Below are 22,892 nucleotides of genomic sequence, written 5' to 3' on the forward strand. Positions count from 1 at the left end.
GGGGGCGGGAGGGGGACGAGATGCATGACAGAGCCCAGAGAGGGCGAGGAGTGGAAAGGAGGGAGGAGACAAAGAATTCATTATGAGCTTCAATTGGGCTTTTTTTTTCCCTTTCATGCTTCTCCTGATGTAAAATAGCCTCATCAGAATAGTGTGTGTGTGTGTGTGCGCGTGCGTGAGTGCGTGTGTGTGTGTGTGTGTGTGTGTGTGTGTGTGTGTGTGTGTGTGTGTGTGTGTGTGCGCGCGCGCGCGTGTGCATGTGCATGACACGTGTGATGCTGACAGTATTCAGCACAGTCACAGTCTCAGTAATTGCTCATGTGGGGATGAAGCAAGCTTCGGGATAGTGGAAGCAACGCAAGCTCCCGGGCTGCACAGAACACTGTTGATGTCAGAGTTATTTTTAATTAAATCATCTCCAGAGATGGTTTGAAACATGAATTCCACAATTAGGAAATTATGTAGAGGGCGTTCGATGAGAGCAGCTTGCATCAGGGCAGCTCTTATTTTCAAGATTGTCAAAAGTGGACCCACCCTGATGGACAGTTTCTGCTTCAACATTACCGGGACTATTAAGTGTTCTCATTTATCTTGGAAAAAAAAAAAACATCAACTATTAACTGCTGTTCATGAAAAGCTCATGTCATGGATGGGTTTGCGCGGTGTAGATACAAGAGGTGGACCCAAGTGCAGAAAAGCAAGAAGACAATTAAGGCTGGGCGGCCCGGTGGGCCAGTGGTTAGTGCGTCGACCTCACAGTGCAGAGGTACCAGGTTAAATTCCAACTCCGGCCTCCCTGTGTGGAGTTTGCATGTTTTCCCCGGGCCTGCGTAGGTTTTCTCCGGGTACTCTGGTTTCCTCCCACATTCCAAAAACATGCATGGCAGGCTCATTGAACACTCCAAATTGTCCCTAGGTGTGAGTGTGAGCACAGATGGTAGTTTGTCTCTGTGTGCCCTGCGATTGGCTGGCAACCAGTTCAGGGTGTCCCCCGCTTACTTCCCGAAGACAGCTGGGATAGGCTCCAGCACCCCCCGCTACCCTCGTGAGGATCGGCGGATTGGAAAATGAATGAACAATTAAGGCCAGAGTGCGGGATGTACTTCAACAATATGTATTTATTTTCCAAAACTAAAAACCAAAAGGCGAACAAGGTGTGTAGTACAAAAAATAAATAAATAAACTTGAACTAAATACAAGCAAAGTGATGTGACAACAAGCATCACGTGGACAAGATATCTGATTGGTTAAACACAAGGGACCAAGCGAGAACAGTAATTTTTGGTTCCTAAAACGTTTTGGGAAAGTTAGCTTGGAACATGAGTAACATTTCTAGGGAGTTACATTTGGTTGGGATTTCCTTAACGTTATGTTCGTTTGGTTGGTTGATGGTTACATAATAGGTTCCACGAACGTTCCTCTTACTGTTTGTATCCAAATCTCCACCCCCCCCACCCCTCACAATATTTTTGTTTCTCACAATAGTTACAATAATATTATCAGAATTTAAAATGCCGCGTATGAATTGTATAAACAGTATACTGTCTTTTTTCATGTCTTAATACCAGTGATGTATCATGACAGTCAGAACACTTAAATGCTCTTCCATGAGATGGCAGAAGGTAAAATCAACACGTTGTTATTTGAAAAACAGTCTATGTCAATGCGTCCTGTATATTAGCTTTGTGCTCAATCAAGCAGGTCCAGATTTCACACTCTGCAGTGTTGATTTGGGAGTACTCTGAGATGATATCATCAGTCGTTCAGTATTCATACTTTTCGTGACTTTTTTTTCCGCAATATGGAATGGGGGCCGTGACTCACTTAAGGTTGGGAAACACTTCTCTCTACCGCTTTTATTGAGTACTCAAGACTCAAGTAGTCGCACTGGTATTAGTCTGAAAAAAAGTGGTATTCTTAATTTTATATACAGTATTTGCCAGATTGTTTCATAATTTTGATGTGAAAGAGGATGCCGATTGCTCATGTGGTATGGACATGCTATAGTCCCAGGAATCCACATTTCCAGGTGCATATTTCATTTGAGAACATTCTATTTCAAACGTGTCAAATGTGTGTTGCATAGAGGAACAGTTGCGTATGAAGCTTCACTCCTTTCGTTAACTTTCGAGCGCTCTTCTCAGAGTTGCTGTAAGGTGCAGCGGGGAGCTCTAAAGCCAAACGTATGCCAGCTCAGCATGAAGAGCCACCAGACAATTTGAGGGTCTAACAGTGATTACAGTGGTGCAAAGCCGCATCGATGTACGGCATCAGACTTTTTTTTTTTCAGTGAGGGAATTTTGGACCAATATTGATACTTATGGGAATAAGACCACTCCAAATGCATGCAACCTCAGTGACATGTTTACCTGCTCAGAGATTTCCATGACCAAACAATGTTCTGATACTGCTCTTTACTGTTTTGGATTTGTTCCCAGTAGTGTTCCTGATGTTCCTGATTCTTCTTATGCATAGCAATGTATGCTCGAGCCTAAACTAGACTAATTTAAACATCCATCTATGCATCCTTTTTTTTTAATCCGCTAATCCTCACGAGGGTCGCGGGCTTGCTGGAGCTGATCCCAGGTGTCTTCAGGCCGTAGGCGGGGTACACCCTGAACTGGTTGCCAGCCAATCACAGGGCGCACAGAGACAAACAACCATCCGCGCTCACACTCACACCCCGGGACAATTTTGAGTGTTCAATCAGCCTGCCATGCATGTTTTTGGAATGTGGGAGGAAACCAGAGTACCCGGAGAAAACCCACGCAGGCACGGGGAGAACATACAAAGCCCACTGGAATCAAACCCTTCACCTCTGCACTGTGAGGCCGATGTGCTAACCAGTCGACTGCCGCGCCGCGCCTAATTAAACATAGTATGTAAATAGGACACCTTTTAAATTACTCTTATTTTATTTCTAATTTCTTTTTATCTGGATAAAAATATATATTGATATTTGGTAGATACAGTATTCGTAACTGATCCACACACCTCATGTCATAAAACTGTGATTTCCCCCAGTCCATCTGTCATGATTCTGTTTGGGACCAACAGGTGGCACTGTAGGGCTCCCCCCTGCAGCTGCACACCTGTTGGTGGTTATCTAATTATTGCTTTAAAAGGACTCCCGGCACGACCACTCATGGTTGGGTCATTGTTTGTTTGCTGTAGCTGTCATGTTTGTCGGTCATGTTCTCGATCATGTTTTGGTTGACTGTTAGTTTTAGCTACAGCCTGGGTTTTGTTTGATACTTTGGATTCTTTTTGTTTTTAGGACTTTCTTTTGGATTTAGTTTTCTCTATGTTTTAATACAATTTGTCAAGTACACCCTGCTCCTCCCGCTTGCCTGCTTTTTGGGGTCCTCCAACACCACGCAACGTGACACCATCATATATCGTATATTTTTATTATTAGGGATGGGCGAGTACCATTACCAGGTATTGTAACAGGCGGACAACACCAGCCGCCGATACTTAAAGCAAGAAAAATAAATAAATAAATCTGACATCCAATGTGTTTTCCTTGCCAGTAGTTGGTGCTATACTGCGGTCGTTTGACACATTGGCGACTCATCATGTGTGTCAAAATTACAGCAAGGTCTTTTGTTCAACATTATCTGTGATTGTGCGCATTGAAATTTTATGTATCAAAGTACTAGTATTGGTACTTGGCAGTGGTATCAGTGAGTGCTCAAGAGTAAATACTAGTACTGCACTAGTATTGCTATCGAGCATGCCTATCCATCCATCCATCCATTTTCCGAACCGCTTGATCCTCACTAGGGTTGCGGGGGGTGCTGGAGCCTATCCCAGCTGTCTTCGGGCAGTAGGCGGGGGACACCCTGAATCGGTTGCCAGCCAATCGCAGGGCACACAGAGACGAACAACCATCCACGCTCACATTCACACCTAGGGACAATTCAGAGTGTTCAATCAGCCTACCATGCATGTTTTTGGAATGTGGGAGGAAACCAGAGTACCCGGAGAAAACCCACGCAGGCCCGGGGAGAACATGCAAACTCCACACAGGGAGGCCGGAGCTGGAATTGAACCCGGTACCTCAGCACTGTGAAGTCGACGTGCTAACCACTGGACTACCGGGCCGCCGTCGAACATGCCTAATTATTATCATATTTTGAATGATTGTTTTCTAACAATATAATTCCAAAGGCAATGGTGAAGTTCCTTGATGTCTTTTTCATTGAATAAAAGGCTATAGTTTGCGTCACTGCCCTCAAGCGGCCATAAACTAAATACAGTACGTCAGGTAGCATGTGAGAGAAGGTGAGCCGTCTAGTGACATATCTTCACTCGTTTTTTTCCGTCTTGATGCTTAAAATGTCTTCAGAGCTATAATTGGATGCACTGACTCTGCGTGAGCTCTCATGATGTCGGATTCTTCTTGTCTCGTAGGTCTCTGGAGCAGCAGTCGCGACTACCTACCTCACATCTGCACCCACTTCTTCTCTCTGATTCATCATCTTACTTTGGCCTTTGGCCACACTCACCATCTGTCCGTCATCCCCTTTTACCCCCAACCGCACATGCGTCAGCTGGCTCGCCCGTCCATGGACTGGCTGTGAACCCGGAGGGAGGGAGACAGGAGAGACGGAGGCGAAGAAAGCTGGATTCGTTCAGATACCGCGCTTCTCGAGTGCTCCTTCGCACTGTTCTTCACCCCCTCCCACCGTCCTCCTCCTCCAGTGATGGAGAAGTGAAGGAGCAGTGGAAGGCCAGGCTGAGACCCTGAGGAGAAAAAGAGCACAATCGGCGCCCCCTTCTTCAACAAAAGGCCATTGAAGCGAAAGAGAATCATTCTACGGTTTTGAATCAGAAATCAAGAGGGAGGGCAACGGGCTTTTGAACACATGAACAAGCTGTCAGCGAGCACACAAGCCGGTCACTGAGCTGAGGACATCTAAGGAAGGAGGTGGGGAAGGACGAACACAACACAAACCAACCTCGTGTCATGTCAACAACAGCGACAATGGGCGAAATGGCTAACAGCGCCGTGGAGTTTTACCCCAAAGCGACTCGTGGAGGAGGAAGGGAAGACGGGAGCCATGGAGCCGGAGACTTTGGGGTCACGTTGAAGGAGCTGAGGGAGCTGATGGAGCTCAGGGGGGGCGAGGCTCTGCAGAAGATCCAGGATAGCTATGGAGACACAGACGGTCTCTGCCAGAGACTAAAGTCCAGCACCACTGACGGTGAGTAGGCATGGAACACACGTGGCTTGCTCGACTGGTCGGGGGTGAAAGGAGTGGCCCAAACGCCTCATGACCAGTTGTTGTGCTGTCACAGTAGTTAAAAAAAAAAAAGTCTTTTCATATTTGAAAAATCCTTCTTCTCCTAATGTGTGTACCAAGCCTAAAGGTGCCCAAGACTTTTGAACAGTACTATTTAGAATGCGATATGAAAAGTACTCTCAAGTGCTTGTGATTTTAAAACACTCTCATGCGTTAGGTCACAGAACAGAACATTGTTCCCATTTGTCCTGTGGGATTGTTGTTGTTTTGAAACAAATGAATGAATTGAAACCATTCAAACGGCATTCTAAAATGTATTTCACAGCTGTTCAGGTTCTCTACACAACTTCTGACAGTGGAAAGCAACAAATGAATGCTTCCTATTCTCAAATGAACTCAAGTGTAACTGATTGGTGAAAAGTGCGGTTTGGGTGCCTGAGAAACCCTTTATTTTTGTTGGAGCAAAACACATTGTACATGGAAAAAAAAAACCTTAAAATAATCAAACCTCCTCATCACACCGTGTAATCCAGACTCGAGTAAGCGGCTTTATCTGAGTTGAGTGCACAAAGGGACATGTTGGGTGCATCGACTGATGAATGGATGAAGGGATTTTAGTAATGGAAAGCTGATCGACCAAATCAATAAATGGATGAGTGAGAGTGTGCAAGAAAAGAATAGGAGGGTATTCTGGTGGGAAATTGCACTTTGATGCTTGTGATTGCGTTTATCATTGGTTCATCTTTGGATCCTCAAACATTATTTTAGACTATGACTAACTTGTCTGTTTGCCTTCCAAATTGATTTGCTGTCTAAAAAAAAAAAACATCACAAATCTTGACTGGTGATTTCCAGTTGTGGTTTTGAGCTGAGGATTGTAATGTGGTTTAGTTCACTCAGAATGCCTTTGCACACTTACATTTTCTTCCAGGGGTTGCGCTACACCAAAACTTTTTCAACTAGCAAGAGAGAAACCAAAATTAACTGTGAGATTAAGAGGCTAGATCAGGGTTATCGGTGTGTACGTGCGTGCATAAGCGTGTTCAAATAAAAACATCCGCTTTGTGGCCCAAGTTATTTACTACAGTAGTTGAAATGTTGTTTTGTTAGTTGGAAGAACGTATGCACTGAAAAAAATGGTGTTTTGATTTGGTCAATGTTATTTCGTGAAGTGGTTGCATGAAATAAAATCATCTGGATCCAGATACATTTTTTTAAAGTAGACTGTATGTAAATCCAGATGATCCTGTTGTGTGCCACCACTCTACAGAGTAAAATCGATTAAATTCAACATACCGTTATTTTTTTGGTGTGGATGAACACCAATTCTGGCTCCGGTGTTACGTTGTAGATGTTCATCGTGTCGTTGCTTGGTACTGTAATACTAGAGTGATTCAAACTACCGGAGACTAAATCCCGGCGTGTTCTATTCAAGTTTCCTGTCAAAGATGTTAGTAGCAACTCTCAGTATGATGCAGTGCAATTGTACACCACTGCAAACTCCAACCATAATCATAAATAGAGTCTTCAATGAATTCCTCTCTGACAGTGTCATTCAAAACTGAGCAGTGTCATCTGTATAAAGGCAATCAATTAACTTGATACTGATCTTGTAGTGATCATAATGTTGTGTCTGGCCAGTGTATTTGAGGATGTCTTCGTGTATCTGACTATGTAGTTTATTCAACACTCAACCAAGACTGACTGTACCGGTGACTTACTGTAATGCAAGACTTTCTCTGTAGCACACACATATAGCCACTGTTGTCCACAGCTGGCAAACAAACACTCGTTGCACACGGGGATACACAAACAAACACCCAATGCACACGGGGATGCACAAACCTAGTTTGCCGTCCTCAACAAACTTTCTAACATTGTATTTTTTGTCCTCTGTTGTGACAAAGCAGCCAAAACACAAATGTATCCATCCACCCATCCATCAGTCAATCCATCAATTTTCTTTACTGCATTGGGGTCATGGGTGAGCTGGAGCTCATCCCATCTTACTTTGGGCTAACGGCAGTGCGGATTTATATAAACAAGCATCATCATCTTTCGCTCAAAGCCTTACCTGAAGTTGGTAAAGCTTTATCACGCTGTGATACCTCTCCTGAACCGAGCTTTTGTTGAAGCTGAGATTCAGTGCAGCTCTCCCATACTTTTCCAGGCTTTGCATGGAAGTCTTTTCTTGGAATTTAGTGATTAAAAAAAAAAAAAACTTGCCATGGATAAGCAGAAATTGTTCTCCACATTGGAGCAATGTGACAGACATACTTAGAGCTTCTCAAACTGCTTGGTGATGAACTGCATTTGGGGACAGAAAAACTGTTGGCCAGGCGGCAGTTTTTGCAATGCTGCTCCAATGTCAACTGGTGAGCCTTGGGCAAGGGAATAGTATGCTTACCAAGATTGCAAAGCCTCAACTGTCAGATGCTGATGGCCTCATGCCTCTCCAAATGACACGTGAAACACACTGGCTTGTGGGGCGCCCTGTATTTGCGGACCCAGTCTGATGTATATTGCTGCATGCATCATTGTTTGCACAAACCATATTTGGTCTTTAGGAGCCCCCTGCCCCCGCCCACCGGTCCTCCCCCCTCCTTTTTTTTTCATATTTGTCTCAGCAAAAAAGCTTCGATATCCCAAGAACAGCAATTACAAAGCAGAATTGTGAGCTTGTGTGTTTTCCAGTTACAATGAATCATCAAATTCGGGGCATTGCACAGGAGGCAACCACCTGGTGAATGTATCCCTGCAAATATACATAATGATTCAGAGCATTACCTGTAATATGATGGAGAAGAGGAGAGCGAACACACGCACACACACACACACACACACACACACACACACACACACACACACACACACACACACACACACACACACACACACACACACACACACACACTCTGATATGGACACTCAGCGTTGCAGTATGAGACCATTATATCCACATTCAAGACAGCACGAGGAGGATGAGGAGCAATTATGGAAAAAACGGGGAGAGAAAGGAGCATGTGCGAGATGGGGGGGAGAGAAGAGGAAGCTAGAACAGCTTGCCGCATTGTCAAGGACACATCAAGGGGAGATAGAGCGAGGGAGGTAAGAGAAGGGAGCCAAGCAGAGAGAATGAGTGCAGAGGGATGGAGAGATGGATGTGTGAGAGAGAGAGAGAGAGAGAGAGAGAGAGAGAGAGAGAGAGAGAGAGAGAGAGAGAGAGAGAGAGAGAGGAGGGCTGGACAACATCGACGCGAAAACAACCGTGCGACCATTAGTCAGCATCACCTGTTTTCTGCCTCCCTCACTCTCTGTATGTCGCCTTGTCCTGAACCCTGTTGGGTGTCATACTTTATTGTCGCACATTTGTTCAAGGCCGTGAGCAGCAGTCGCTGCAGCAAACGCACAATATCTGCAAACAACACACGTACACAAAAGCGTGTCATCGCTCTAAGCCAACCACTGCAGGCACATTGCTGTTCTCCTACCCTGGCAGCCGACCCCCCCCCCCCCAAAAAAATGCATCACACAAACAAAAGAAAAATCCAAACATTGCACACTGGAGGAATTACATCACTTGTTGCTGGGCAGAAACCTGTTAGAGACAGGAAGCCCGGGACCTGATATACTGATCGCCATGGAAACCGCATCACTTAATTGGGAAGTTGAAGAGGAGAGGAGGTTCAGCAAAACAACTTCAAATTTGGGCAGGGAAAAATAACCTTGGAGTTGATTTCAAAGATTTCTGTCCCCCCACCTCCCGAAAAAAAAAACATCCAAAAGTTTTTGTTTGTGTTTGGTGGTGTAGCGCTACACTTCACTTTCCCCTCACTGATGGTATGAATGAAAGTGTGAATGGTGGTCTCTCTGTGCCCTGTGATGGACTGGTGGCCACTCCAGTGTGTAGTCTTTCTTTCACCGAAAAGCAACATGATGTGCGCTGTGCAAAATGGTTGGATGGTTTGGATGGATGCAGGGGCAGACGCACCAATAGGAACATGCAGGCCTCTGGCAATTGCCAATTCCAGTGGAGCCCCCCCTCCCCCCAAATGTCTCATGAAAATGGATTAATAATGTTTTGTTTGATTTAAAGTGAATTTTCTTGTTTTAGTTGTAATTCACACATTTAAAAACACATAAAAATGCTTCATCTATTGTTTCAATGCTTTCGTTCCCTTTGCGCAGTCCTTTGTATGTCCCGTGTGCAGATCTGATTCAGGAATACATCAGCAAAATCAACTTTTTGGCACACGTTATGAGTGTAAAGTGGAGAAGAGTGGAAGGCAAGAGGAAAACACACAGTTTTTTTTTTATTTTTTTTTTATCAAAACTACGAAAAAATGTTACCTTTTTTCACGATAATAAATATGCCTATACCCGGCAGCAAGAGCCGGATGCTGTTTTTGCACTGCCGTCAGTGTCAGTCTTAGAGAATGCAGTGGGGTGTATGTAACACAAGTGACAATTTTGATCACAAAGAGATGAGTATTAAAGTGGTTCTTGTCAAAGCGTTGAGATGATTCACGTGTTTGATAACAGTCGTCAAGAAGGATTTGAAGGACTTTATCTAGCAAAGGAAATTGGAGAATTTTCTCCAATTCACTCTTTTTAGTTCATGATAGACATTAATGTATCCATAATCTTTACTTATCAATATTAGTCATTGGACAAGGGGTAAGGGGAACATTTACAAAGGATAAACAGCTCCGTAACGAGTAACTTACGCTGTTTGGTAATTCTAACAGATTTCAAAATACCTTGGGCTCTATTTTCGTGCCTGGCGCAAGTCTAGCAAAAATCGCAGTCTAACTCTGCGTATGGTTGGAGTTTTCTTTCTTTTGATATTATCGTAGACGGGTGCAGTCAGAAATAGGCGGTTGCACCGTTGTGGGAGTACACACAGCTAACTTATTCTCTTTTAATACAGCGCAGATGAGGCGCGCAGTCGACATAGCGGAAGCATTGTGGACTCCCTCACTGGAGTCCATGCAGGAGATTGGCGTATGCAAAGTATGTTGAAAAGGAACTGCAAGATCTCCACTTGTGGATGATGTTCAGTTGGATGCTGTATAATGGGTACTTGTAGACCGCTTTTCCACCCCCAATCATGCGTCTGTGTGAATGGTCGTATTCGCTATATGTGCCCTGCGATCGAGTGCTGTTTAGTCCAGGTTGCCCCAAGTTGGCTGGGATAGGCTCCAACTCACACGACGTAGCGAAGATGGAGGTGTTGGTTGTACGTGTCTGATTGTGATTGTGCGTCTCGGTGTATCCTGGTTACTATCCATATGGGATTTCAAGGTATATTATGAAAATGGAAGTGGTTCCTTCTTCTGGTTCTGCCCGTCTTCACTCTCCTTCTTTCTCTGTCAGGTCTCAGCGGGGATCCAGCGGACTTGGAACGTCGCTGTCAGACCTTTGGCCAAAACTTCATCCCCCCAAAGAAGCCCAAGACGTTCCTTGAGCTCGTGTGGGAGGCCCTGCAAGATGTCACGCTCATCATTTTGGAGATCGCTGCAATCATCTCCCTCGCCCTTTCTTTTTACCAGCCGCCTGGAGAGGATTCAGAGTGTAAGACGAGGGAGGGGGCAGGGATGCCGTAATGTGGAGAGGAGCCATAACGATTCTAAGGGCCCGTGACTGGCAAAGGTCCTAGAAAGTAGCATCTTTGATTTGCTAGATGGCAATGGTGGGGCCCAATGTGATTTTTTTTTTTTCGAAGAATGACTTCATCATTCGCATTTCCAGTCTTGCAACTCACTCTGCATGATATAATGTGAAAGGGATGAGTAGACAAAAGTTTTCAGTCTTGATCAAACTCATCATATCACGTGTTATCTGTTTTTCACGTCTCCGCTTTGAGTCTCTGCCATGAGCCACATGTTTCTGTCTGTCCAGCATGTGGCAACGTGTCGGCAGGAGCAGAGGATGAAGGTGAGGGGGAAGCCAATTGGATCGAGGGTGCGGCCATTCTACTATCTGTGGCTTGTGTTGTCCTGGTGACGGCCTTCAACGACTGGTCCAAAGAGAAGCAGTTTCGGGGTCTACAGAGTCGAATCGAGCAGGAACAAAAGTTCACCGTGGTACGGAAAGGAAACGTCATCCAGATTCCTGTGGCTGACATGGTGGTGGGGGACATGGCCCAGGTCAAATATGGTGAGCCGGTTGTGAAGTCTTTATCACAAGAGTATGCAGGGCATGTTTTTACAATATGTACTGTAACTACCATGTCAAGTGAGCATTATTCATTTGAGTCTTTACTCTAGCAAAATGAATTTTTTTAATCAAATTCAAATCAAAATAACAAAACCCACTGAACATGTGTTACCCGGCATAATTTCAACACAAGAAGACAGAGTGCTTACAAACATCCATGAGGCTCAAACATTTGCCATCTGTAAATTGAGTGAATGAATAATCTTTGTACGTAAAGTGAGGAAAAACAAATCCATTTGTTATGGATTGATGGAAAAAACATATCATAATATGACATCCAATACAAACTCAACAGAATATAACCTGATCACAATAATGTAAATGTATGAGCAAATTAAATGCACTTTTCGTTTGAATTCCCACCAAAGGCTCAATATGGATCAGATCCAGATGAAACTTGGTTTGCTTTTAACACCTACTAACTCCGCATACACATAGCGTTACATTTGGTATTCTTTTAAGCCACAATGAGTGAACAGTATATCGCAGAATGTTGAACCATTGTAACAAAAAGTCCAGACATTTGGTGAGGGTAATGAAGTGAATCAAGCTCTTGTCTGTTTTCAGGGGACCTGCTGCCAGCCGATGGTATTTTAGTTCAAGGTAATGATCTGAAGATTGATGAGAGCTCCCTAACAGGAGAGTCAGACCATGTACGCAAGTCTGTGGATAAGGACCCCATGCTGCTCTCAGGTATGTTTTCACATGTTTCTCATTGTGGCTTTCACTATCATTCAAAGTTGGTACATTTTGGTAATCGGAGGGGTGCCAGGATGTGGTGTCTAATGAAAGCAGCCTTTGTCAGTGGAATCAGGAATGGCTGAATGAGGCCACATATAAAGGTCTTTGAGCACTGTTGTAAAGAAAAGCACGATAAAACAAAAATGAAGTCATATTTTGGGCTACATAGGATTTACTTTTGGATGCAAAGCATAATTCTTACCTATTTGATCATGTTAGTACATACAGTACATTCATTATGACTTTAGTGCTCTTAGTGTAAAGCAGTCTTTATTGAGCCAAGGCACCCATTTTGTATTAGAAAGATCTCACAGCACACCACCAAACCAAAAGCATGAATACTATTAATGATCTCATCTCAATGTACTTACAATTGGCTAGCCAGGAAGCTAACGAGTTAGTGAGCTAACAGTTAGTTAGTTTGCTCACTAGCTCTGGTGGCAGTGTCATCCAAGACGTCAGCACCTTCCTCTGTGTTTTTGTGTGTGGGTCCACATAACAGAAACACCAGTTCCGAAATTACTTCTCTTTGGACCTTTAGGTACACATGTGATGGAGGGTTCAGGCCGCATGCTGGTGACGGCTGTTGGTGTCAACTCGCAAACAGGCATCATTTTCACTCTGCTGGGAGCTGGAGACGTGGAGGAAGATGGCAAAGAAAAAAAAGGTAGGACTTCCGGTGGTGATATGAAGACGTGTAGTTGAAGGCTCCCGATGCGCTCCTTCTTCTTTTCACACTTGATAACACTTTGACTCGACTTTTTAGCACCACCGCACATTTTTAGTTTAACCGAAGACTATATCTTGCAGAATGAGCAACTCAAAGAACAAAAAATCCTCAAAGAACGCCCATACACCGGCGACGCGTGCTGCTAATAAGCTAGCTTCATTCACGGCTAGCAATCCCCCTACCGCGGCTAACCCAGGTGAATACGCCTGGACCGCGACGTTTGCCACTGGCCAATTGCAGAATTTGCCAAACAGAGGACCTCAATAAAGGAAGACGTTGCCTTACTGATATGAGAAGCATGCTAGATGTGGGTGATTTGTGAAGCACCTCGTTTGCTGCCACAGGCGTATATTTATATGTAGGGGAATTGTATTTGCATTTTTTTAATTCATAGATGCTGTGGGTTCTTATACTGTATTCTTATTTTATTCACTATTATTATTATTATTATTTATTTATTTATTTGTTGATTCCATGCACAAAATGAACTGCTTGATTAGGCATCGGGTTGATTATGGTTTTGTGTGTTCGATTTGTAAGTGTTAAAAAGCCCCTATGCTCAAAGTGTCGGGAGCCTTCATGGTTACTGCTCCACCTACTAGTTCAAGAGGGAGTCTTGAAGTAAAATTTTTAGGCTGCAGCTTACCTCTGAGAAGAGGCTATTTTTTGTTAGTTTTGTTTTTGGGGTTTATGACAGGGTTATGGGGAAGGGCACCTGTAAATGTTTGCTATTTGCACTTTTGTCCCGGACAGGAAACAGTGGAAGGATCGGAATTCTGTTGCTGTATTGTACTGTCATTGTTGGTATTATTTTTACGGGTAGATATGAAAAATGATGGCGCAAAGACTTGACTGCTATACGATTTGTCGGTTGGGATGTTAAAGGACTTAATGGGCCTGTTAGGAGAGCCAGGGTATTTAATCATCTTAACCGTGTGAGATGTGATATTGCATTTCTCCAGGAAACCCATTTTTTATCGAGAGATCAATTTAGATTGAAGAAAGGCTGGGCAGGCCACACGTTCCACTCTCGTCTTGACTCCCGATCACGTGGCACTGCCATTTTTCTGCAGAAGAAAATCCAATTTAGTGCAACCAATGTCACCTTAGATCCAGAAGGTAGATTTGTGATTGTTATGGGGTCCTATATTACAAACCAGTCATTATGGTAAACAGTTGTGCCCCAAATTGGGACGACGGTAAATTCATGGGAAAACTTATTTCATTGATACCACATTTAAATTCCCATCAACCAATTTTTGGGGCGGATCTTAAACAGCGTGATGGACACTGTACACAAAAGCTCCAATCCTACACCCACAGGCAGTTCTAAAATGACCAAGCTACTAGCAACCTTTATGGAACAGATAGGGTGTGTTGATCCGTGGCATTTCCTGTTTCCTATTTTGAAGCAAGGCATTCTCCTTTTTCTCCTCCGTACATCATTCTTACAGCAGAATAGACCATTTTTGATCAGAACCTCTTTCTTTACCTACAGCTAAATACTCAACTATAATAGAATCAGACCATGTCCCAGTGTTATAAGATCTTGCACTCCCTAAATCTACTCCCACATAACATGATTGAAACATCAAATAAAATTGAAACCGAATGTGGCTCAGATCCCTTTTATATAGCGATGTGAAAATTTTAGCCAAGGCTCTTGCGTTGCGCCAAAAAGATCCAATGCGTGATGTGATTTCTGTGGGCCAAACTGCTTCGCAGTGAACGATCTGGCCCTCTTGTTGCAGGATGGCGCCATTACATTCCAAATATCCAACAATGGTTTTAGATATCTGGGATACAATATCAGGCAGCCCGGTGGGCCAGTGGTTAGCGCGTCGACCTCACAGTGCAGAGGTACTGGGTTCAATTCCAGCTCCGGCCTCCCTGTGTGAAGTTTGCATGTTCTCCTCGGGCCTGAGTGGGTTTTCTCCGGGTATTCCGGTTTCCTCCCACATTCCAAAAAACTTGCATGGCAGGCTGATTGAACACTCGAAATTGTCCCTAGTTGTGAGTGTGAGCGCGGATGGTTGTTCGTCTCTGTGTGACCTGCAATTAGCTGGCAACTGGTTTAGGGTGTCCCCCGCCTACTGCCCGAAGACGGCTGGGATAGGCTCCAGCACCCCCCGCGACCCTTGTGAGGATAAAGGATGGGATACAATATCACAAGGGAGGTAGAAGACTTGATCTAATTCTCACAAATTCTAATGAGAGAAACTAGCCCAATCGCAGGGCATGAATACTTTCACCTGCTCTTAAACTCAGTGAATGTGTAGAATGTGTACGCAATATGGTGTGTGTAATAGAGAGAGAGAGAGAGAGAGAGAGAGAGAGAGATAGGGTGTACCTAACTGATTTGAGATAAGAGCCATCAACAGGAAGCATGCCAGTTTAACCTCATCAATAATTTAGCCCACATCCTCTCCGCTCCCTCTTTCCCTTTTTGCTGTCTCGCGTCGTCACGCCTTCACCCCGTTGCTTATCCATCTTCCTCTATTACCCTTACTTGCTCTTACCTACTTGTTTACCACCACTCTTGCCCTCTTTCACTTTCTCCCATGCTTGCCTCCCCTAATCTGAGAGCGAGTCTGCAGATTGAATCAATTATTGAAAGAGCAGCGGACAGCCTAGGGAGCCAGAGACACTCTGGAAAGAGTGTTGCTTGGTCAAGACGTGAAGCATTAGTCTTCCGTTCAAATTCGTTTGTGATGTTGTCCGTCCTGCAGTCCGAGCAGAGGCTTCGCATACTTTCAGAAGCACTTAATGATAATATCGTTACACCATACCGCTATCCATACCCCCGTGAGTGCAGTAGTCAGGAAAGTGCGAGACATCTGCATCCTCACGTTGGAAAAAAATATTTTGTAGCAACCTGGAATTGAGTGGTGTACAGCAACGACGGATAAAGAAAAATAATAGCCCACAGTTGTGCTTGTTTTTGTTCTAGTATAAGTGGTGTTGCAGAGTGCAGATGTGGCAGCAATCTTTGCAGCCTCAACCATTCAGGCAGTCATTTACTGGAGCTAATGTATTATTTAGTAAGCTTCATGTCCTGAATTGTTATTTGTCCTTATGAAGTGGGTATGCATTTCTTTTTGATTTATCGTTCATGTTTTACACATGCGTCTTTTGACATGAAATAGAATCTAATTTTTGAAATAGATGCATTTTTGGAGGGGGACTTTGATTTTTTTTTTTTTTTTTTTTTTTAAATACTCCCCTTTATTCTCTTTTAATTTCCCCCTTTTGGTCAAATTCACTCATGTGTCCTCAAAACCTTCTTTCCCCACACAATGGCCCAAACAGAGGACAATACTCAGTTGCTCATCTCCACAGATGCAAGTTACAGCACAGTCACCAATGGTATGTGAGCACACAGTTGTCTGTCCTGCCCTCTTTGCTCCCTTTATGGTAAACAGACCCCAGTACCTAGTGGCGTGACAGTGTCAATGATCCATGAAGGACTTACACATGTACTGTATAATGTCACTTCACCAAGTGTTAGACAATGTGTGTGTCTTTATGACTCTTCCCTTTCAATATTGTTTCTGTGTGGGTTGCAAATGTGTTGTTGCCTATCAACATCACATCCGAACTGCACAATTTAACACAAATCTATCCTTCTACATTCTTGTCCTCGTGTCTGACCCTGATTTTTGCAGGAAAACAACCCGACGGCGCAGTGGAGAACAACCAGAACAAAGGTAAAAACCGCATGTGATTTGCGCGTGTTTTTGTTCCTAAAACAAGGGGATGGAGCAACCTGACATCATACAACAATGGTGTGGAGTTTGCATGCCCCTCCCTCCCCTTTCCATGATCTTTTGGTTTTCTCTTTCAACTCTGGCTTCCTCTCAGATACCATCAATATGTACCGTATATTAAGATTGATTGAAGATTCAAAAATTTTCCACAGGGGTAAATGTGCACATGAATGCTTGTTTTTATATCTCCGCACTGCGACTGGGTTGTGACCAGTTCAGGATGTGCCCCGCCAGCGTCAGCTGGGATCGGCTGCAGCACACCCACAACCCCGTCTATAAGCGGCACAGAAAATGAATGAATGTATGGATGAGGCTGTTGGCAGAATAATCAGATTTCAGCTCCCTACTTGAGACTGATGCTAAATGACACGCTTAGGTTGGCATTCGTGTTTTTTTTGTTGACTTTCAAAATCTGGAACTTGAAAGTGGAATGTTTTTCCCAGCAGTCTGAAATGTAGGATTAATCTTAGTGTTACTACAGTATATAGTTTTGTGTGTTTGATTTAGCCAAGAAGCAGGATGGAGGTGTCGCCATGGAGATGCAACCCCTAAAGAGCGCAGAGGGAGGGGAAGTCGAGGACAGAGAGAAGAAGAAGACCAACGTACCGAAAAAGGAGAAGAGTGTCTTGCAGGGCAAGCTTACCAAACTTGCGGTTCAAATTGGAAAAGCAGGTGCGCACCATTTTCATCTCTGTACTGAATGATCTATTAAAGACACAGTCAGGTGTGAGGAGGCATGGTTTGCATTACTTCGGGAACATCTGAAAGACCTTTGCAAACTATATAATAGAACGGACTGACTGATTAACCAGCTGAATATTCTTTCATAGGTTTGGTGATGTCCGCAATCACTGTCATCATCCTGGTGCTCTACTTTGTCATCGACACCTTTGTCGTTGAAGGTCTGTGTGTGTGTGTGTGTGTGTGTGTGTGTGTGTGTGTGTGTGTGTGTGTGTGTGTGTGTGTGTGTGTGTGTGTGTGTGTGTGTGTGTGTGTGTGCGCGTGCGTGTGTGCATTTTAGCAGATTTGTCACCATCATGTTGCACCCAACTTTAAAATTTTAATATGTTGTGTCTTGCAGGTCATGCATGGGTGACAGAATGCACTCCGGTTTACATCCAATACTTTGTCAAGTTTTTCATCATTGGAGTCACTGTGTTGGTGGTGGCGGTCCCAGAAGGGTTACCGCTTGCTGTTACAATCTCTCTGGCTTACTCTGTCAAGGTAAGCTGCATCCTAAATTGATATTTTTAGAACAAGCATCCAAATAAGGGAAATGAGAAGTTGGCTCTCATGTTGAAAGTTTGAGTCACCGGAGTCGACAGCAGTCAGTGTAATTGTTGCAATAAATAAGATGAGTGGATGTAGGTGAATGGTTTTGTAAATCTAGCCATTTGTCAGTGAGGAATGGTCAAAATGGACACCACACGCCTCGCTATACAACATAATTATCAAATGAAAATGACCTTTACCTCCTAAGCTAAAACCAGTCAGGTGGTTTCACACACCCATTTCTGGGCTGTAAATCTTCCCATCATGTTCATGTTTTGGGGTACACAGTAAGAAGTATATACGGTATATTAGTAGCTTTATCAAAGGTGCACAATTTTGCAAATGGAAATATTATATTGTGCCCTGTGTAATTTTGCAATAAGATACAGTATTGAACAAATTGAGTGAGCTTTTGACTGACTATCGATTCGACTTGTACAGCTCATTATGATAGCAGTACCAGGTATGAATCTACCAGCGAATGCCAATCATCATTGCAAGTGATTAATGACCTTGCTGAATTCAATCTGCTTTTCATCCCATTGTGTTTTGTAGAAAATGATGAAGGACAACAACCTTGTACGGCACCTGGATGCATGTGAGACTATGGGGAATGCCACAGCCATCTGCTCTGACAAGACGGGCACGCTCACCACCAACCGAATGACTGTGGTTCAGGCTTATGTAGGTATGTAAAAGGAAATAAAGTGAAGTTGTGTTGTATTCTGTATGTTGTGTTTACAAGTTCTCCCCCGCACGGGTTTTCACTGGGTGCTTTGGCTACCTCCCACATTCCAAAAACATGATGAACTGAAAATTCTAAATCACAGGTGTCAAAGTCAAGGCCCGGGGGCCAGATCTGGCCCGCCACGTTGTTTTCTGTGGCCCGTGGGAGCAAATCATGTGTGTCAACTTTCATGATCCTTGCTGAAATCTGTACCAAAATGACAAATTCTCATGGGTAATAAATAACGTTGAGATTTTGCATCGGCCCTCCGAAAGAAGCCGTAACTCCGAAGTGACCCGGAACAAAAAATGAGTTTGACACCCCTGCTCTAAATTGTCCATCGGTTTAAATGTGAATCTGAATGGTTGTTTATCCATATGAGTCCTGCTATTGGCTAAGTTGTAGTGCAGGGGATCACGGCCTCTTGCCCAAAGTCACTTGGGACAGCCTGATCTTTATTGCTCCTATAGGCCTACGTCCCATGTAGGTCTCAATTGCGGCTTCCTCTGTCTGGGCACATGGAGGAGCAATATCCGATCCTGCATGCAGGTCACAATTTGAATGCAAATCAAATTACATTTTGTGCGTTCTAACAGAAAATGAGATCTCACCATGAACATCTTTTACGCAAACAAATGTTTTTCACCTCGACCCACTATGCACCATCAATCAGATGATAGTTTAGTCAGCTATCGCCATTCAAGTTATTGAGATGTATTCGTTTGTCGTCCCCCAGGTGATGTGCACCACCGCTTGATCCCAGACCCTGGACAGATTAACCCGCGGACATTGGATCTGTTAGTCAATGCTATCTCAATCAACAGTGCCTACACCTCCAAGATCTTAGTGAGTCATATACCGATGTCATTGTTTGCTTTTTCCACTCCAATGGCTCGACACAGACTTTAAATGTACATTTCCTCTGCTCGCGTTGAATTTGCCTGTCTTCCAATCAGCCACCGGATGTGGAGGGTGGTCTGGCAAAGCAAGTGGGCAACAAGACGGAATGCGGCCTGCTGGGATTTGTATTAGACCTACAACAAGACTATACTCCCGTCAGAGAGCAGATCCCAGAGGAGAGACTCTACAAAGTAGGGATGACGATATCTACCACAGCATCCATCTTTACCTGTTTACATAGCAAAAATGTCTCGGTCATGATCATTGGAATTCTGGCTGAAAATGACTCACCACTCTGAATAAGAGCTGTGATGGTGTCAGCTTTGTGACTCAGAATGCACCTCACTGTCACCTTAGAGACAATCAAGCCACCATATTATATGAGATCATCATGGAATTTCCAGGGTTAAACTGTCACCGTCATAAAAGTGTCATTAATTCTGCAGTAATAGTTATTCCTCAGCTCCTCCGAGTTTGGCAGCTGACGCAAAGTTTTCATTTTGCACAAGACGCACATGCGTTGTCACGGACAACTATTTTGCATGAGTTGCATGGGCGTGTGGCAGCCACGAAGTCACAACGATGGCGAAATTAAATCCGCTCCTTTTGCGGGCTTTTGCCTTTCAAAGGCTATTGCATGCAAACGACAACGTAGATGTCAAACTCAAACTATGTCACAGACTATGTTCACAATTAAGCAGTCACATTCAACTTCATGTTAAATGTTAGTCAGCACACACCAGCCACCATTTAAAGCCCCTCTGATGAAACCCAAATAAAGTTCAAACAAAGAAAAAAAAATGGTATTGTAGCAAACTCAATTCTGACAGGATAGTTAGGATTATGCTGACAACAGCTCCTGCATGAGTAAAACAAATTAACATGACAAAATATGTAAAGTAGGGCAATTTTAACAAAAAAAACCTCCACTTATCTGTCAGATTAAAAGGAGAGTATTTGAACACCATAAAATTGTGTTTTTTTTTTTTATGCTGGCACATTTATCACCATTTATCACCAACACATTTATCATAGCTAATTCTTGTAGTTGACACCGTAATAAAATTCTCTTGAATAAGGCCGTGGATGACTTTTGCACGCCTCACATTGCATGCCACAAACATGAATGCATTACTGATTCTGAAGAATGATCATCATTCTCCGTTTAATCGCAGGTGTATACCTTTAACTCGGTGCGTAAATCTATGAGCACGGTGGTAAAGCTGCCAGATGGTTCCTTCCGTCTCTACAGCAAGGGAGCCTCTGAGATCATGCTGAAAAAGTGAGTAGAAAGGAAGAGAAAAGCTCAGCCCCGGAAATATGTGATATCGCTTCTTATTTGTCAATGAACACATATGTTCGGTCTTCTGTGCTACGGTTTATCATTCTTTCTCTCACCAGGTGTTCTTACATCCAAGATCCCAACGGGGAACCTCGAAGTTTCCGCCCACGGGACAGAGATGAGATGGTCAAACAGGTGAATGACATGTTGACTGAAATATCGTGCAACAAACATTGGAGTAGAAAGTATTCGCCAGCGTAGAGCAAGTGGTTGCTGCACTAACAGATTGGATTTTGCAGCAGTGTGAGCAAGTCCTGTCTTGATTGGCAGGCCGGCTGACCTGCCTCATGGCGACTTCATTTTGTGCCATGAGAAAAATAACTTTTGCCCTTGCACAACTGTATTCCAGCTCGTTTCTTCTGCTTGCGTTGTGGCAGCTTTATGCCATGCCGGCTCTTCATCATATTGTCTTTCTCCGCTGTCTGCGCTTATCCGCGGAAGGGGCCTTTCCCTCTCAGCGTTGTCAGAAAGAATACCAGCAAAAACGCTCAAAATCTCACCCGACATTAACTTCGAATACCAAGACAATTTGCTGTTTTTCATGGATATTTTTGGTGTCCGGTATAATAATGAGTAAATCCACCAAAAATACTGAAGCTGCTCGACATTCTTCCTGGCTACATTGTTTTTTTGATGATGATTTTACTGAACAGGTGATCGAGCCAATGGCATGCGAGGGCCTGAGAACCATCTGCATTGCTTATCGTGACCTGCCCTCCAATCCAGAGCCCGATTGGGAAAATGAGGCAGAAATAGTGACAGAGTTGACCTGCATCACTGTGGTTGGAATTGAGGATCCAGTACGACCTGAGGTAGGAGTGTGTCACCACTGGCTGCCATCCATATTGCAGTAGGAGAATAAAACGGATTTTTTGAATCGGAATCTCAACGCGTTTCTGTGTGAACCAATTTTTTTTCCAAGGTACCCGAGGCCATCCGCAAGTGTCAGCGTGCGGGCATCACTGTGCGGATGGTGACTGGTGATAACATAAACACAGCCAGGGCTATTGCTGCCAAATGTGGAATCATCCACCCTGGGGATGACTTTATCTGTCTCGAGGGCAAAGACTTCAACCGACGAATCAGGAACGAGAAAGGAGAGGTGAGTTGGGGTTTCGTGAGTGCACTCATTCATGTGCAGTTTTCTTCCAAAAGAATGTCTTCAAGCTGCACGATTCCTTAGATGTACCGAGAACACTTTTCATCTCAGCAGCCAATACCAGTAATAACAGTAGTGATTCTAATTCACTCGATCATTATCCCATAGCATTGTCTTCTAACACTGTGAAGGGGACAAAGAGTACTTTTATATGGACTAAAAAGTAACTTCCTAATGTCTAAATTGGCCATACCGTTGCAGGATTGCCTCACGTTCTGAGGTTGTTCTCCCCGTGCGTGTGTGCGTGCGATGCGTTTGCTTTGCATGTTAAAGGAGTGAATAACAATTATAATATTAACTATGTTGAGAGAAATTGCCACTGGCAAAAAGTTGTGATGAAATAGCAACATTGCCCCACATTTGTATTAGCTGAGTGCAATGCTTAGTGGGATGAAGAGCTTCTCATCACGACAGTTTTCCATACATTGTCAATTGTACACAGCTTGCCGGTGTGTGCGTCATCGTTTTTTTTTGTTTGTTTGTTTTTTTTTTTTTTAACAGCCCAAGCTGCTATATTGTAATCTGGTAATTACCAGTGAAAGAAGTGAGCAATATTATTTGTTGAATCCATCTGCCCTTTTCCATGTGCCTGCAGATTGAACAGGAGCGAATTGATAAAATCTGGCCCAAACTGCGTGTGCTGGCTCGGTCTTCACCAACAGACAAACATACCCTTGTCAAAGGTGAGTTACGAGTTAATAAGCCCAAACACACACACACACACACACACACACACACACACACACACACACACACACACACACACACACACACACACACACACAC

At 43.8% G+C, this 22,892-nt stretch overlaps 1 protein-coding gene across 6 annotated transcripts in view; it reads left to right on the forward strand.

Moving 5' to 3' along the window:
• The window catches only part of atp2b3b (ATPase plasma membrane Ca2+ transporting 3b), a 47,257-nt gene that overhangs the window by 6,218 nt on the left and 18,147 nt on the right, over positions 1–22,892 (forward strand). For all 6 annotated transcript variants that reach the window (XM_019891375.1, XM_019891376.1, XM_019891377.1 and 3 more), the window contains 17 exons: positions 4,417–5,210; positions 10,626–10,823; positions 11,151–11,408; positions 12,036–12,161; positions 12,751–12,876; positions 16,605–16,646; positions 17,214–17,378; positions 17,537–17,608; positions 17,788–17,930; positions 18,534–18,666; positions 19,442–19,551; positions 19,662–19,796; positions 20,781–20,887; positions 21,007–21,082; positions 21,601–21,759; positions 21,870–22,049; positions 22,702–22,789. In XM_019891375.1, the coding sequence (XP_019746934.1) occupies positions 4,973–5,210; positions 10,626–10,823; positions 11,151–11,408; positions 12,036–12,161; positions 12,751–12,876; positions 16,605–16,646; positions 17,214–17,378; positions 17,537–17,608; positions 17,788–17,930; positions 18,534–18,666; positions 19,442–19,551; positions 19,662–19,796; positions 20,781–20,887; positions 21,007–21,082; positions 21,601–21,759; positions 21,870–22,049; positions 22,702–22,789 (2,356 nt within the window). In that variant the 5' untranslated portion in view covers positions 4,417–4,972. The remainder of the gene's footprint in view (positions 1–4,416; positions 5,211–10,625; positions 10,824–11,150; positions 11,409–12,035; positions 12,162–12,750; positions 12,877–16,604; positions 16,647–17,213; positions 17,379–17,536; positions 17,609–17,787; positions 17,931–18,533; positions 18,667–19,441; positions 19,552–19,661; positions 19,797–20,780; positions 20,888–21,006; positions 21,083–21,600; positions 21,760–21,869; positions 22,050–22,701; positions 22,790–22,892) is intronic.

The sequence above is a fragment of the Hippocampus comes genome, unplaced genomic scaffold (assembly GCF_001891065.2).
Source record: "Hippocampus comes isolate QL1 unplaced genomic scaffold, H_comes_QL1_v1.1 scaffold174, whole genome shotgun sequence".
NCBI lineage: Eukaryota > Metazoa > Chordata > Actinopteri > Syngnathiformes > Syngnathidae > Hippocampus > Hippocampus comes.